The 14,626-nt window shown below is 31.5% G+C and overlaps 2 protein-coding genes across 2 annotated transcripts; one reads left to right on the forward strand and one right to left on the reverse strand.

The window, feature by feature from the left end:
- Positions 1-1,762: 1,762 nt before the first annotated feature.
- On the forward strand, positions 1,763-5,986 carry LOC100793378 (zinc transporter ZTP29). Its single transcript, XM_003537912.5, has 12 exons — positions 1,763-1,928; positions 3,027-3,085; positions 3,610-3,702; positions 3,805-3,888; positions 4,022-4,103; positions 4,203-4,258; positions 4,461-4,517; positions 4,721-4,761; positions 4,953-5,020; positions 5,297-5,353; positions 5,427-5,544; positions 5,683-5,986. The coding sequence occupies exons 1-12, from the start codon at positions 1,865-1,867 to the stop codon at positions 5,720-5,722; spliced, it is 819 nt and encodes a 272-aa protein (XP_003537960.1). The 5' UTR covers positions 1,763-1,864; the 3' UTR covers positions 5,723-5,986.
- A 5,134-nt stretch (positions 5,987-11,120) lies between these two features.
- Positions 11,121-14,107, reverse strand: LOC100783143 (zinc finger protein WIP2). The gene is made up of 2 exons (XM_003539014.4): positions 13,301-14,107; positions 11,121-11,909 (listed from the first exon to the last, which is right to left on the reverse strand). The coding sequence occupies exons 1-2, from the start codon at positions 13,892-13,894 to the stop codon at positions 11,478-11,480; spliced, it is 1,026 nt and encodes a 341-aa protein (XP_003539062.1). The 5' UTR covers positions 13,895-14,107; the 3' UTR covers positions 11,121-11,477.
- Positions 14,108-14,626: the final 519 nt, after the last annotated feature.

Raw genomic sequence — 14,626 nt, forward strand, 5'->3', positions numbered from 1 at the left:
ATTTTACATTTTTTTAAGACATCATACTTATTAAGAATTTATAGGATATTATTTTTGTTTTTTTATTACATCATTTATTTTATCTGATATATTGTCACTCTAATATGTATGAATTGTGTATATATATTTATTTATTAGAATTTAATTAAAATATATAAATATTATAAATGTTTTTTTAATTATTCATCTAATTAAATAATTATGCAAGTAAATCTATTAATTTTTATCCAGTGCGCAGTGGAGATTCCGTTTGGCTGTAACGTGAATTCTCCAACTCCACGTTTGGGTGTTGGTTGGAGGGCCACATAATGTTGTGGAAGCATTAGAATCACTCCAGGCCCAGAAAACATGGGCCTATGACTGCCAAGCCTTTATGTATAACGTGGGTCGATTCTTTATGTAACTTGTTTTGCTTGTCAACTTTTACATAAACATTTTTTTTAATATTTCACATAACCAGTTTGATACAAAAAGTTAAAGAGCACGAGTTCTGATTCAATTTATGTTTTTTTTAGAGGAAAAGACTTAGCTCATTTCATCAAGAATAATGGAATCAATACAACTTAGTACATGATCAAAGGTATGACAAGAATCATAAAATCTTGATGTTCTCTCTGGGGAGTGAGCAACATGATTTGCTTGCTGCTTGAAAGAACTAACCAAAGAGTTTGGCAATTGGGATAGATAAGCCTTAAAGTTAGAGATAATAGAATGAAAATCTACAAGGCCTTTACATTCATGAGAAATAGCATCTGCTACTCCTTTGCAGTCAACTTCATAGTTAACATTTGATTCAATTAATTTATCATTGAGGAGTGTTGGTAACATATTATTTTAACATTTGTTAAAATTTAATGAAATTATAAAATTAAGATAGACTAATTAAATATTAAGTCGAACTCACAAAAATTGATATTTTTGAATAAGTTTTAACTAACAATAAAAATATGTTTATAAAAGTGTGCATGTTAGTTAGAGAAAAAATATTCTTATATGTTCTTGAATCATCACTTGTCCATAATATCAGCTAATATTTTATATAAAACATTCAAATTTTACAATTTACAATAAAATATTATTAACATGTCATATAAAGATTAATAAGCACTATGGTCAAGGACATCTAATCATTTTTTGTGAAAGATATGTTTGATAAATGAACAACAGATTATATAACTGATAAACGACTTGTATTTTTAAATTAAATTATTAAGAATTTAAATTTTAATTAATTTTTAGTTATGAAATAAATTGTATTGGAAGAAAAAATATATCATCACTTCCGGTGGACTAATCGTACTAATATGTTTGATAACATTTTTGTTTGTTATTGACCCCCTTCCCTAAAAAAGTTAACTGGGATTAAAAAATGAAAGAGAACAAGTTCTGATTCAATCGGAACATAATGATGATTAAAAAATTAACGTGAGTCCACAGAATATTTTGTTGGAATGAGTAGGTAGGTAGCTAGGTGGACGTTGCTGTGTGTTGCGGTGAGTGTATAGAATAAAGGTGAGAAATAGCATTGAGGAGGCAAGGTGAGGTGGTGAATTAGGATTTAGGAGAGAAAGAAAAGTACTTTTCGTGGACCAACGGCGCAATTCATCTCTTTCTTAATTAATTTGAGTTCCTTCCACTGTTGGAATACTCAAACTTCTCTCCCTCTACTTTGGCTTTCCCTCCATCGAGACCTTCGATTAAAATAAAAATAATATAATAATAACTGTATAAATATTGGTCTCCATGGAGTCCACGTTTAGTTGCACTTGTTTCTTCTCCCTCCTTTTCAAAATTCATTTCAGCGTTCCATTCCAATTCTGGTTAATAAAAAAGAAAACGTACGTACGTTATCTTCCTTAGCGTCATGGATTCGCAGGTGTTGCTTGGTGTTGCACTTTCATCCGTGGGTGGTTTCAGCACTTCCATCGGTACCTACACGCCACTTCTCTCTTTCATCAACAATTTGCTTCCCTTGCATTAGTTCATAATAGATAATTCCATCACCATATTAACATATATATGCCTATTTGCTTCCTCTTAATTTACTAACTTCTATATGTTAATTCCATCACTTCATGTTTCATGTTTCGTCTCCAGCACAAGCATTTTTAATTTGTTCCTATATATCCTGCGCAACTTCATGCATAAATTGCTACCATTTGCACCATACTCATACTTTTTACACCACACCTTTTAATTAATAACGCTTTTTTTTTTTGGCTTATTAAGTTACTTATTTCATCATATGTTTCTCTTTTTATCCCCTTTAGAGGAAAATTATCACGTCCGCCCCATTTTGGGTTGTATTAAAAAGGAGGGAAGAGATAGATAAATTAAGTCATTTCGGAAACTAGATTTAACCCAGAAATGAGCAAGAGTAATGTAACCATGAACTATTTAATCGTCTCTACACGGTAATAATTACTTACAATTAATAAGCACAAATTAACTTCTAATCATCTTTACGAAAAATTATTAAGTAGTTGTGGATAATCACTTATGCATGATCCCGACTAATATTTATTATCTCTAGATCTACTAGTTTTGGCTTAATAATCATTCATATTATAACAACCACTAGTCACAAAGTTGATAGAAACTATTGTATATATTGTGTGGGTTTGTGATCTCATTAATCTTTAAATAACATGTAACCAAATTTTTTAATTTATAAAAAATAGTTAAGAAAACCCAATTATCAGAGATCAACAAGGACCACCATGATGTTATATAGATCATAATTAAAATAATTTTTTTCATAAAGTTGTGTGTATGGACAGAGTGTTCAACAATAGTCTCTCTACCTTTATACGCCAAATTTAAAGAAATACTGTTTGTAGCTTCTAGTAGATTCAGTGTTGACAAATTTAAAACCAAACATGCATGCACGTATGAGGTTGGTTACTCTACTATATAAACTTTACAGAGTTATAATGTAAATTGCCCAAAATTATATTCGTTATTATTTTAAGTTTTTACATGGAGCTAGCTAGCCGGCTAGACTAACGTTTCTGAACATCGAACAGGTGCACTTTTCGTAATCCTTAGTAAAGCTCCAAGTTTGAAGGTGCTTGGACTGTTACAGGTGGTTTTCCTCGTTCCAACTCAAAACCTCCGTTTTATCTGTTTTGACTTTTCAGATTGCATATGTTCATTTTCAATCATTTCTTGTTTTTTTTTATCGATAAATGTTAGTTGTTAATGGTTAGATATTTTGTTAATAGAAAAATCGAATCCATAATCTTTTTCCATTCTCTTCTCCCTTAACACCCAAACCACCTCATATCTCCTGTTGCCTTTTCCTTTATGAAGGATAAAACATAGATACATTTAGATACTTTTGTTTTACTTTCGAATAAAATTTGGAATTTACTGATAAAAAAATAAAATTGAAATTTTATCTCAATAACATAGGTATTAAACATTTGCATTTAAATTTGAGCTGATTTCTGAAGCGAAATTTCAATTGTGATTGTTGGGAAATTAAATATTACCAAAAATTCTAAGTTTTGTCATTTATAAACTGTAACATTAAGTCTATAATTAAATTCCTTGACTTGCATACTTTAGCCATATGCATGTTTTCTGAAAGCATTTCATTCCATGAAGGGTTTTGCTGCTGGTTTGATGCTGAGTATATCATTCTTTGATCTGACTCATAATGCCTTGAACTCACTTGGCTTCCTGAGAGGCAACCTTTGGGTATGTTGTGCTATTCCCTCTTCAGCATAATTCAATTAATCTACCATGTTCTCTCACATTTGTTTTGTTCTGACCAGAAACTTTTGTCTTCATTTTCTCTAGTTTTTTGCTGGTGTCATATTCTTTGCTGTTGTTGCCAAATTTATACCAGAACCAACAGTTGCTCCTCCAACTTCAGATGAAAAGGTACAAAGGTTTTAATGAACTTTTTCCTGCCAATTAAATCACTGTTGTGCATTTTCAAAATGGCATTGCAGTTGCTATCTTATTTTCTACATAGATACAAATTCTGATAATGGTGTAACACACTTGAAAATAGAAAGTTGGGAAACAAGGAAACAAAGACATCATGAAAAGGCGTCGCCGTCAAGTTTTAATCAGTGGAGTTGTTACAGCCATAGGTATAACTGTATGAACACTTTACAATAAAGAGTGGAGGAAATTAGAATTTTGTTTCTCATCATCTAAGTTGATTTTTAACTTTTCATTTTTTATCCTAGGTATAAGTTTGCATAATTTTCCAGAAGGAATGGCAGTGTACCTTGGATCCATGAAGGTACCCCTTCTGTCAAAATTTTAGGTGGTAACATGTTAAGTTTTTGAATGAGAAGTCATTTATAATATCCACATTGACAATTACATGCATATGGATTCGCGGCTTCTATTGCTAATTGGCGTATATTACTTGTATACTATCTAATAGTATATTTTTGTTAATGCACTTCAATTTGATGATCGTGTCATGCTTCTTTTAATAGGGCATTCGTGTTGGTCTTAACCTTGCCCTGGCCATTGCTCTGCACAATATCCCAGAGGTATAAATTTTGGTCATGTAACAGAGCCCTTGGACTATATGCTATAATTTTATTAGGTGAAAAATTAACAATGAGAGAAAACCATCGCTCCTTATAAAATTTGATGCCTTCTCTCTCAATATTTTAGTTTAATTCTGCTTTGTTTTTTCTATTGATTTTTATTTTTTTCACATAAACAATTATGACAATTTTCTGCTTCACAGGGCGTTGCTGTTGCCCTTCCTGTCTATTTTGCGACACAGAGGTAAGAACCTTAGTGAGCTCCTGTTGTTTTAGCCTTTTGTTTGACATAATGTGATTCTCTTGTTAATAGCATCTGGAACTATTTATTGATCTGTTTGTTATGTTTATATAACACGAGTTATACCAATAAGGCAATAACTACAAATTTGAATTATAACTATTTTTTTTTTTTAATTTCTGAATGTGTTGCAGCAAATGGGAGGCATTCAAATTGGCATCACTTTCTGGCTTTGCTGAGCCACTGGGCGTTGTAATTGTAGGTATATGATTTGCTTTCCTTACTTTGCACCATATAACTAATTTGGTATATTAACTATAATGAAGCCAAATATGAACAACACAAGGACATGCTTAAGGTCAGGTGTGGCATGCATGATAACAACCTTGCACTGTTGCACACGGGATCCTTCTCTCAATTTCAGAGTTGGTTTAAATGTTTAATGGTTTTCATAAACATAGATACATCTTGCTGTCTTAAATATGCGTGCCTTAGTAAAGTTGAACTTATGGTGGCAATTTTTCTTCCTTCTCTGTAGCCTGTTTATTCCCTACTAGCCTAAATCCTGAGATTCTTGAAGGTATCCTTGGATCAGGTTAGTACTAATACAATTTCTAGTTGTCACATTTTGTTTTTGGGCACTTTATTAAGTATATTTTGATTAGCAGTTGGTGGAGTTATGGCTTTTCTAACCCTTCATGAGATGCTGCCACTTGCTTTTGAGTATGCGGGACAAAAACAATCTGTTAAGGCCGTCTTTTGTGGAATGGCTTTCATGTCTGCAAGGTAATAATAAAAGCCTCATTGCCAATATAAAAACAAATAAAAACTTAGAACCAATTTGCTTTTTGTTGTTACTTTGGTAACTATTTAATGCAGTACAACTGTACAAGGTGTTAACATTTAGTATTGGTGGATGTGCAGCTTGTATTTTCTACGTATCAGCTTACCAGAGGACATGTAGATGGGAACTATCTCTTGCGTTTCTGAATGAGATGCGTAAAACATGAAACTTGCAAATTTGCAATTACATTAATGTACAATAGTCAATAGAGGATAACAGTAAAACATGAAGGTTGGATTCATTTCACCTGTGTAACTAGGGTTTCCCCCTGTATAAGTATGTACAAACAAAAGGAACTTACAGTTAAATGTTGTTATGTTATCTATAAATTTCACAATTTGTGTACGTTTTTACTTTATTTACTAGTTCTGTATCATTGAGCCAGTTAGGTTTCCTAAGGATATATATATGCTTGAATTGGGTGAAAGTGATGAAATGCAGTTGAATGAAATAAAATGATATTAACTTCTATTGATTGGATTATTGAAAGAGAAAAAAAGGATGAAATAATAGAACTTCATCATTTCATTTTAGTCAATACCTTTTCATTTCTCTCTTCAATTTGAGAGTATGAAATGAAATCAATTTTTTATTACTACATTATAAAAAAATTGGAACATAAACATTTCATTTTATTTTAGGTTTAAATATGTTTTTTATCCTTAATATATAATTAAATTTTGCATTTGATTCTTGATAAATTTTTTTTTCGACACCGCCTTCAAAGTTACCACTGCCATAAAACAAGACTATCAGAAAAAAGCCTACCGTGAGCACAATTCTCTCATTTCCGACTCTTCTGTCGCCATCTATTATTAGGTCGACGGGGAGGTCACCGACATCGAGTAGTTCTTCTTCAACAACTGTGGATTACTTGGACAAGCCTTATTCAACTCCTCCCTCAAATGGTTTGCCAGCGGTGATCGCAACCCCTCCCTTTGCACCTTCCTCTCCCAAATCTCGCCGTGAATGTCATTCACAATCACCTTGGGAAAATCATCTCGGCATACATTTATCTCTTCGCGTACCACAAAAGTTTCTCTAAACCCTTTGAGCCATTAACGTCAACAATACTAATTCCTAAATTATGCTTTTTTGAGTTTTTAATTAACCCACTACAAAAGGCATTGAACAAAGATGATGAAACATGAAAGGAACAAACCAAAGGAGTTCATGACAATAACTATGGTGATGTGTTCATGACAAGAGGAAGAAAGAAAAGAGGGTAGAAGAGAGAGAGACGAAATAGAAGAGAGAAAGAAATTCACTTTTAATTTGATTTTGAACGGTTTTTTAAGTCACTGCAAATTACATTATCAAATATTTAACGAATATGTCATTACTTAATTGACAATAAAGATTTAAAATAAAAATGTTCAAATATCAGAAAACAAATACCAAAAAAAAATTTATCAAGAAAAAATTCAACTATATATTAAAAATCAAAAACATATTAAGTCTTTATTTTATTTCAATACTTTATGCTGTCTACCAACACAAATCCAAAACACACAAGATTTTTTTTTTTGTCAAACACACTAAGGACCGTGAAACCCAAACCGAAAAGTTGGCATTCTCCGGTGGCCCAGTCAATCTGAAATGAATAACCGGTAACCACAACACACGATTTGGTTATGAATTCGGGTTCTCTTATGAATGTGGACTTTTCAGTAATGATACTTTCTTATCAGAGTGCCTGCTCCAATTTAAATTTAACAAAAATAATTTGAATTTTTCGAAATAAAAATACAATTCATTTTGTAATAAAAAATGAAAGCTTTGAATAATCGTAATTAGTGGAGGCGTCCATCCATGTATTGACGTTGTTCAGCCATCTGAAGTTGTAATGCATCATTTTGAGCAAGTTGAGCACGGATGGCAGCATCATGGGCTTGCAGGGATTGATCAATGAGTGCTTGATGATGAGGACCAGAAAGCTACAAGAGGAGCTTAAAGTGGAGCCAAAATCGTAGAATTTATGTAATTTGACCTTAAATTGGACAAATGACATTTACGAAATACTATTAAATATTAATTTCATTCAATTACTTAAAATGAATGTTATTTTTTTTATAATTATTATATAATAAATGGATGTTAGTAAATACTTTCTACTCTATCCTTTAAGGATGCAATTTTGAAATTGAAATTGTCTCTTACTATCTCTTTCTTCTCTAGACATGTGACATATATTTTTTTTTAATCACAGTTATTAAGGTCTTTGGTTTTCCATAAGCTTTTTTATTTAATTCAATTATAGAATTAATTTTTTATTTAATACTTAGTCACCCTTAAAAAATTTCGTCATTTATTAGTGTCATTCAGTATTAAAGAAGATTCACATTGTTATTACTTAATTTGGAAGCTTTCCTTTCGTGGTAATTTTTTCCTTTTCTTGTTCCCACACATATTAATTCTCTTAAATATATTTTTTTAAATTTTATGCTAGTTTACCTGATTATTATACTGTCAAATTAAACTCTTTCATATTTTTATTTTAATTTATATGAAAAATTTATTCTTCTTTCCTAAATCTCAATTTTTTTATTTTCTTTTTTATCTAATCATAAATATATTTCCAATTTTTTTTATCTATGATTTTTTTTAATTATTTTTTATTTTCCTTTCTTAAAAAATAAATAAGATATGATACTTACTCAATAATGATTGGTTAAATTGAAAAGGCTTTACCAAACCAACAACCACATCCCGAGGCTCAGTCTTACAATAATATACGAGAGCATACATAGTTAAATTAAATATACCAACAAAATAATATGATTTTTTATTGAAAAAAAATGTAAGAAAGAGGATGATATCTCTCAATCCCATTAAATAGAGCTTTATTGGTACTTTGAGGAAATAATTTGAGACTTAAACGATTGCTACACAAATCTAAATTATAAACAATTTTATACAATCATATTTACTGAAACTAACAATAGGAGTTAAGGGATCAATCTCTTTGAGAAAGAGGATGCTACCAAGTAAGATTTTGAATATATTTAAGTATATATTCAGCTCCTAGGATAAAACTTTGCTTATAAGCTTCTAATTAGTTTTTAACTTTTCAGCTCTAGCTAATATTTTAATTATAAGCTTTTAGCTAACTTATAAACTAATTTTACTAAATACATACAATTAACTAATTTTATTAGCTAAAGTAATATTGTTTTTGCAAGTAATAGTTCCCATTTAACCAGATGTTGGAGGAAAAAGGAGAAATTGCAGACACAAGACAAACGTGTAACCCCTAAATTATGAGCATTCGTAGTACGTACTGATCCACTGTAGTTTTTTCAGGCGCATAAATTATCCATCCAAATTCATAATATTAAAAAAAAGATCGAACTCTTTATATAAGAAACTCTACAATGTTCCATCACATCTCTCGTTGACAGGTTGGGGGATGTTGTGACGGATTGACGTTACACTGGATTCCATGGGATACCAAGCAAAGAATCGCCATAATTAGCCATCGTTTTCATCACCCGTTTTACTGTTGTTATGTTTAAATCTACAAAGTATATAGAAAACCCTGTTAACAGTCATAGACTACCCTTATTTAACATGCTGTTCAAGTCCAGGGTGAAAAGGTTAAATAGACTTTACCCAAAAGGAAAAAAAGAGAGAGAGAGAGAGAGTGAAGTAGGGACAAGGAACGTGGAGTCCCGAATTTGTTGGCTGAGGGGAATGGACTGAAGAGTGAAGAGTGAAGAGTGAAGAGTGAAGTTACGACGCTACGATATGATATGATTCAAACTCTGCATGTATGGTACTTTGATATGACGTTTCAAGCACCTCTCTCTCTCTCTCTCTGGTTGTCTTTCTCTGTGGACTTTTACTAACAGCCACAAGATCCCAGCGCATTCCCCCCCAACTCTTCAATTCTATATACCAATTTGGTGCCTTCTGTTACCAATCTTATCATTGCATTATTTCATTTCCATTTTAGATTTTTTTTAATGAAGGTATAGTAATTAATAATTAATTAATTATATAAAAACCCATGTTGGCTTCAACAAAAGCTAATCATTTCGTAGAAATCATTAGGGTCAGTCTAAACATAGTATTTGATCTGTCCATCATGAAGGACACAACAAAAGTGGTAGCACCATCATGCGAGTCATAAAGCTGATCAATGACAGGTTCTAAAGCTTCCCCAAACCTTCAATATATATTATATGATTATATTAATTCTTACCAACTCTATAAAATCTTAAACACATGACCATTAAATCATGAAAACAGTGATAAATTTCCGTGCACTTTGGTAAATAACTATCAACCGTATCGTGGATAAGAAGTTTTCATAAAATTGATTGGAGCCTCTCAGCAATTTGCACGAGTGGAGGGGGGAAAGGGAAAGGGTAAAGATACCTCGTGGATCCATGAACACCCGTCACCTCACTCTAATCTTTTTCACTGGGGCCATTACTTAATTTGTTACCGGAACTACGTACGTACACATCATACCATACAATACAAGTGTGGCTTAAATGCTTAATTAATATTGTACCTATGAATGAACTGGCTTATGATATGGTAGTTATTAGTGGGTTTATTAAAAAAAAAAGTTATCATTTTATGTGACTTTTGTTTTTATATTTTTTATATCCACGGAAAATGTCAAATATTCCTGGATGGGAAAAACAAAAAAAATATTAGAATAATGATCAGTGCACAGATACTTCTTTACTCTAACGGTCAGTTATGTATCATGGAAACGGTGAGGAAGAGAAGAAATGGCATAGAAATAGCAGAAAAATTGAAAATTTGGGTCGGTTGGCAGCTTTAAAATACAGAAGAAGAAAAATTAAAATGTTGGATTTCACGTATTTTAATTTCTTCTAAGAAGTGTAAAATTAAACTGTGGCATGCATTTCTTGCAAAAAATAACCTTAATTTTGTTCATAATCAAATTAGTGCTAAAAATATATTTTCATAAGTACAAATACATCAATTGATTTTCCTATCAAGCACAACTAATAGCAAGAATTTGAAAACCAAATGTTTTAATTATGTAAAATATTTTTCTTATTTTTCTCTTTCTTATATTTTTATTTATTTATTTATCTCACACCAAATATCCTATCTCATATTTATTAATTTCTACTCACTCTATTTCTCTTATCCCTAACTATATATTTTTATCCATTCTATTTGTTATTTATTTCTTTCCTTATATCCTAAACACTTTATTAACCCTTATTATTTCTTTCATATAATTCTTTTTATCACATCATATAATCTATTATAATATTTTACCTCTTATCTCTCTCTCACTAGGTGTCATTTAAATGAGGTGTTTCCTAATTTTTTTGAAAAAAGAAATAAACATGCACTTTCTTTTTCTTTCATCATTTTCTCTATTTTTGTTTTTTTCTATATTATCACATTTATCACTTTCAATTTTTTTTAAAATCTCTTTTTCTTCTAATCTAAAATAAGTGTGGAAATAATAATATAAAATAATCATAATTCTCATTAAGGTTAATTACAAAGAGAGAATGACAAGGTTAGAACATGTGTTGGAACTTGGGAAAAAAAAAATCTACACGTACACCTTTCTTAAACGAACATTCTGTCGGTATTAATTAAACCAATGTCGTACAATCCTGGCAGATCATAGATATTGAATCGTGGAATACAAATTACTGCTGCTTCTCGGTTATGTTTATAGAGAGATATATAGAAACCAAAACCAGAAATAAATGCCATGACAGGAACATTTACAAAATCTGATATGCAACACCAAGACGCAAGGAGATGATTAATAAAGTTGAAGACACGAGAAACCATCAACAGTACTTCCATAGAGTTCATGATATCATATAAACTGCGACTGGGAAAAGATTGCATTAATTAATTTTTCTTATTCAATTTCAGAGCCCACTAATTGATCATCATGATCTTGATCAAGGTTGCAGCGATCATTTCCACAAGCCGTGTGACCATATCCAAATGCCTTGATATGATCCTTAAGAGATCTTTTGTGTTTAAAATCAGATCCACAAGAGCAATACCAGCGTTTCCCACAGTTCTTTTCGTGAGTTCTCCAATCACCCCTCACAGCAAATGCTTTGCAACATTTTCTGCACACGAAAGGCTTTGTCCCATGCTTTCTCTTGTAGTGAGTTTGAAGGGTTCTGAAGTCTTTGAGTGGTTTTGCTCTTGGATGGTCTATGTTGTTCTTGCATCCAGGTGCACAGCAATAGCAAGGGAGTCTTAGCATTGCTGTTGGTTGTGTTCCCCTTAGAGACTCTGGTCCCTTCCTATATTGAGATCCATGCCCCCACATATGCATCTGTGTAGATTTTTGCACCAATATTATTATCACGTAAGAGCATAGAATAATTAGATGAAGAATTTGGAAGCCATTGACACACTCACACATACATGAATAAATTAAATGTTTTCTATATACTATCTATACTATCGCTGGTCTTATTTATAAAAACAAGTTGTAGTGTAGGATCAGATGTAGTATTAGTTTTGTCCAACGAATTACTTCACTGTGAAAAAAAAACTTCAAACTAGGTGTTTAATCTGTTGCATGTAGTTTTGTAAGGATTTTGAATATGAATTACATTACTAAATATGTCGGCCAACTGCCAAGTTTTTGGGTTGGAATTTAAAGGAGAAAGGAGAGAAAGATTAATGTTTTATTTTAAATGAACAGATTTATATAATTAGAAAAACAAATCAATCAATCAATAACAAGTAAAGTTTATATTAATTATCGTTTAATTTCTTTTATTATAAAAAATGATTAAATTAGAGAATGAAGTATTAATTAAAAAAAATAATTCTTGTCCTCTCTTTACAAAGCTTAACTCCCAAATAGTATGCTAACTAGGAACTGCTTCCTTTTGAATAACTTTTAATACTTGTTCATCAACCACGCTCTCTGGAATTAAAGAAATAGGTTACAGTGTAGGGCATCCTGTTAAAGAAAAAGTTCGGGAGCCCAACAAGAGAATATTTGTACAGTTATTTATATTATATTCATTTTTGTGAAACTCAATTGATGTTGTTTCATTTTGTGCCTCCCTTGTCGGTGTCTTTTTGTTTTATGGTATAAACTACTTAATTAACGTATGAGGGGGGAAAAAACTTCATTTAGAGAACGTAAGCTTGCTATTCTTTTTTTACTTATAAAACTTAGAAGGTGGAAAAAGGGATATAATTGAGCCATGTATTGCGATACTGATCTTCCCAGATGTAGTGAGAGTTTTCATTTTTATCTGAAGAATAAAAGGGGGTGATAGAACAAGTAGTTTGGAGCTCAGATAAAATGAAAGGAAATGCAATAATATTAAGTGGGAGAAAACCCTAAAATATTAATATATATCCATACTCATTACTCAGACAAATCTCCCTCCTTTGATGAATTTAATTAAGGCAACATTACAGATGAAATTTTGAAGTGATACTATACATAAGAATATTTATGAAGGGTTCAACTAAAGGACTAGCATAAATAAGCTATTTCTTTTTGGATAAATTTTCTGAAAACGAGATCTGGGAAAGTAGGTATAGGAGAATATGAAAAAACAGGAAAAAGGGAAAGATATTCTCTTTCCTTCTACTACTATAATTCTCTTCACCTGTAATTATTACTATATTGTTTTAATTATTTTATTATTCTCCTCGATCGAGGGGAATTGATCATCAAAATGACCAAAGGTGACAAACCTGCATGTTGTTGTATCTGTTGAACGTCTTGAAACAAAGGGGGCATGGGAACTGTGTTGGACCAATCAGAATCTGTGAGGAAGTAGGGATCCAATATTGTCCTCTGTTAATTCTATTTGACAGAAGAAGCCCCGAAGAATCAGTGAGTACTACTTCTTCTTCTTCTTCTTCTTTGTCTGAAGAGGCCTCTGTTGATGAGTATAGGCTTGAAGAAGCTAAATCACTCGTGCTTGGAAGCCCTAAGTGTAAGGCCACAGTCACTGCAGCATCTTCTTCATCCAAGCAGCTAGATGATGAACTCAGCTCTTTCTTTTTCTTGTCCACTTCCATGGCACTGAATGAAGATTCAAGATCTTCTTCTTCTACTTCATGTCTTGGATGAAGGAGGGGAAGGGCTTTTCCTTCAGGAGGAGGAGAGGGTTGGAACTGATGACGAGTAGAAGATATGACACTTGTGTAGTTATTATTATGATAATTTGAAGGAAAATAGAATGGTGGATTGATGGAAGGAGAAGGAGAAGGAGAAGAGAGAAGACATGGTGAATTGAGGTCCAACCAAAAGTTAAGGTCATTGGAGGTGTAGGAATTGGTCATGATGAGGGGGTACTGGAAAGAAAAAGGGTATATGATCAGATGTAGAAAGGGTTAGGTTATTAATTATAGACAAGTGAGTGCACAGAAAGGAAATAAAGGGAAGGGGGGTAATGGAGGGAGGAGGAAGGGAGGTAAAGGTGGGAAGAAGATAGTTTGTGATATTAACAAGCAAAATATAGCTAGCCAAAATGAAAGAGTTAGGTGAAGGCTTAAAGGATGTGAAGAAATTAATTCAATGTTGGTAAAGCAAGACCAATAAAGTTGAGGGAGACAAGAAATCACTTGGGAAAAGGTAGAGCAGGTTCAATATAAAATATTTATGGAAATTATTGTTTGGTGTTATAATATGCACTTATCATTTAGTGTTTATAATGATGCTTCGTACGTTATATTATATATAATAATAATAATTTTTTTTAGAGAATATAAAGAATTAAAACTGTAGTATATATATATATATATATATATATATATATATGTGCATTTAATATTTTCTTAAAATTTTAATAAAATGATAAATAAATAGAAATATAATTTTTTTTCTTAAAACTAATTAAGATATAAAAAGAAGCAGCATATGCTGATATGTGTATCTCTTGCAAAATCTCTCTCACTCTCTTTTTTTTCTAAAAAAATATTACTAAATATTTTCTATTTGATCAGTTTTAAAACATAAATATATTTCTGACATTAGAATTACACTTGTCAAATGATAATTATAACTAATTCTTC

This window comes from Glycine max, chromosome 11, assembly GCF_000004515.6.
Source record: "Glycine max cultivar Williams 82 chromosome 11, Glycine_max_v4.0, whole genome shotgun sequence".
Classification (NCBI taxonomy): Eukaryota; Viridiplantae; Streptophyta; class Magnoliopsida; order Fabales; family Fabaceae; genus Glycine; species Glycine max.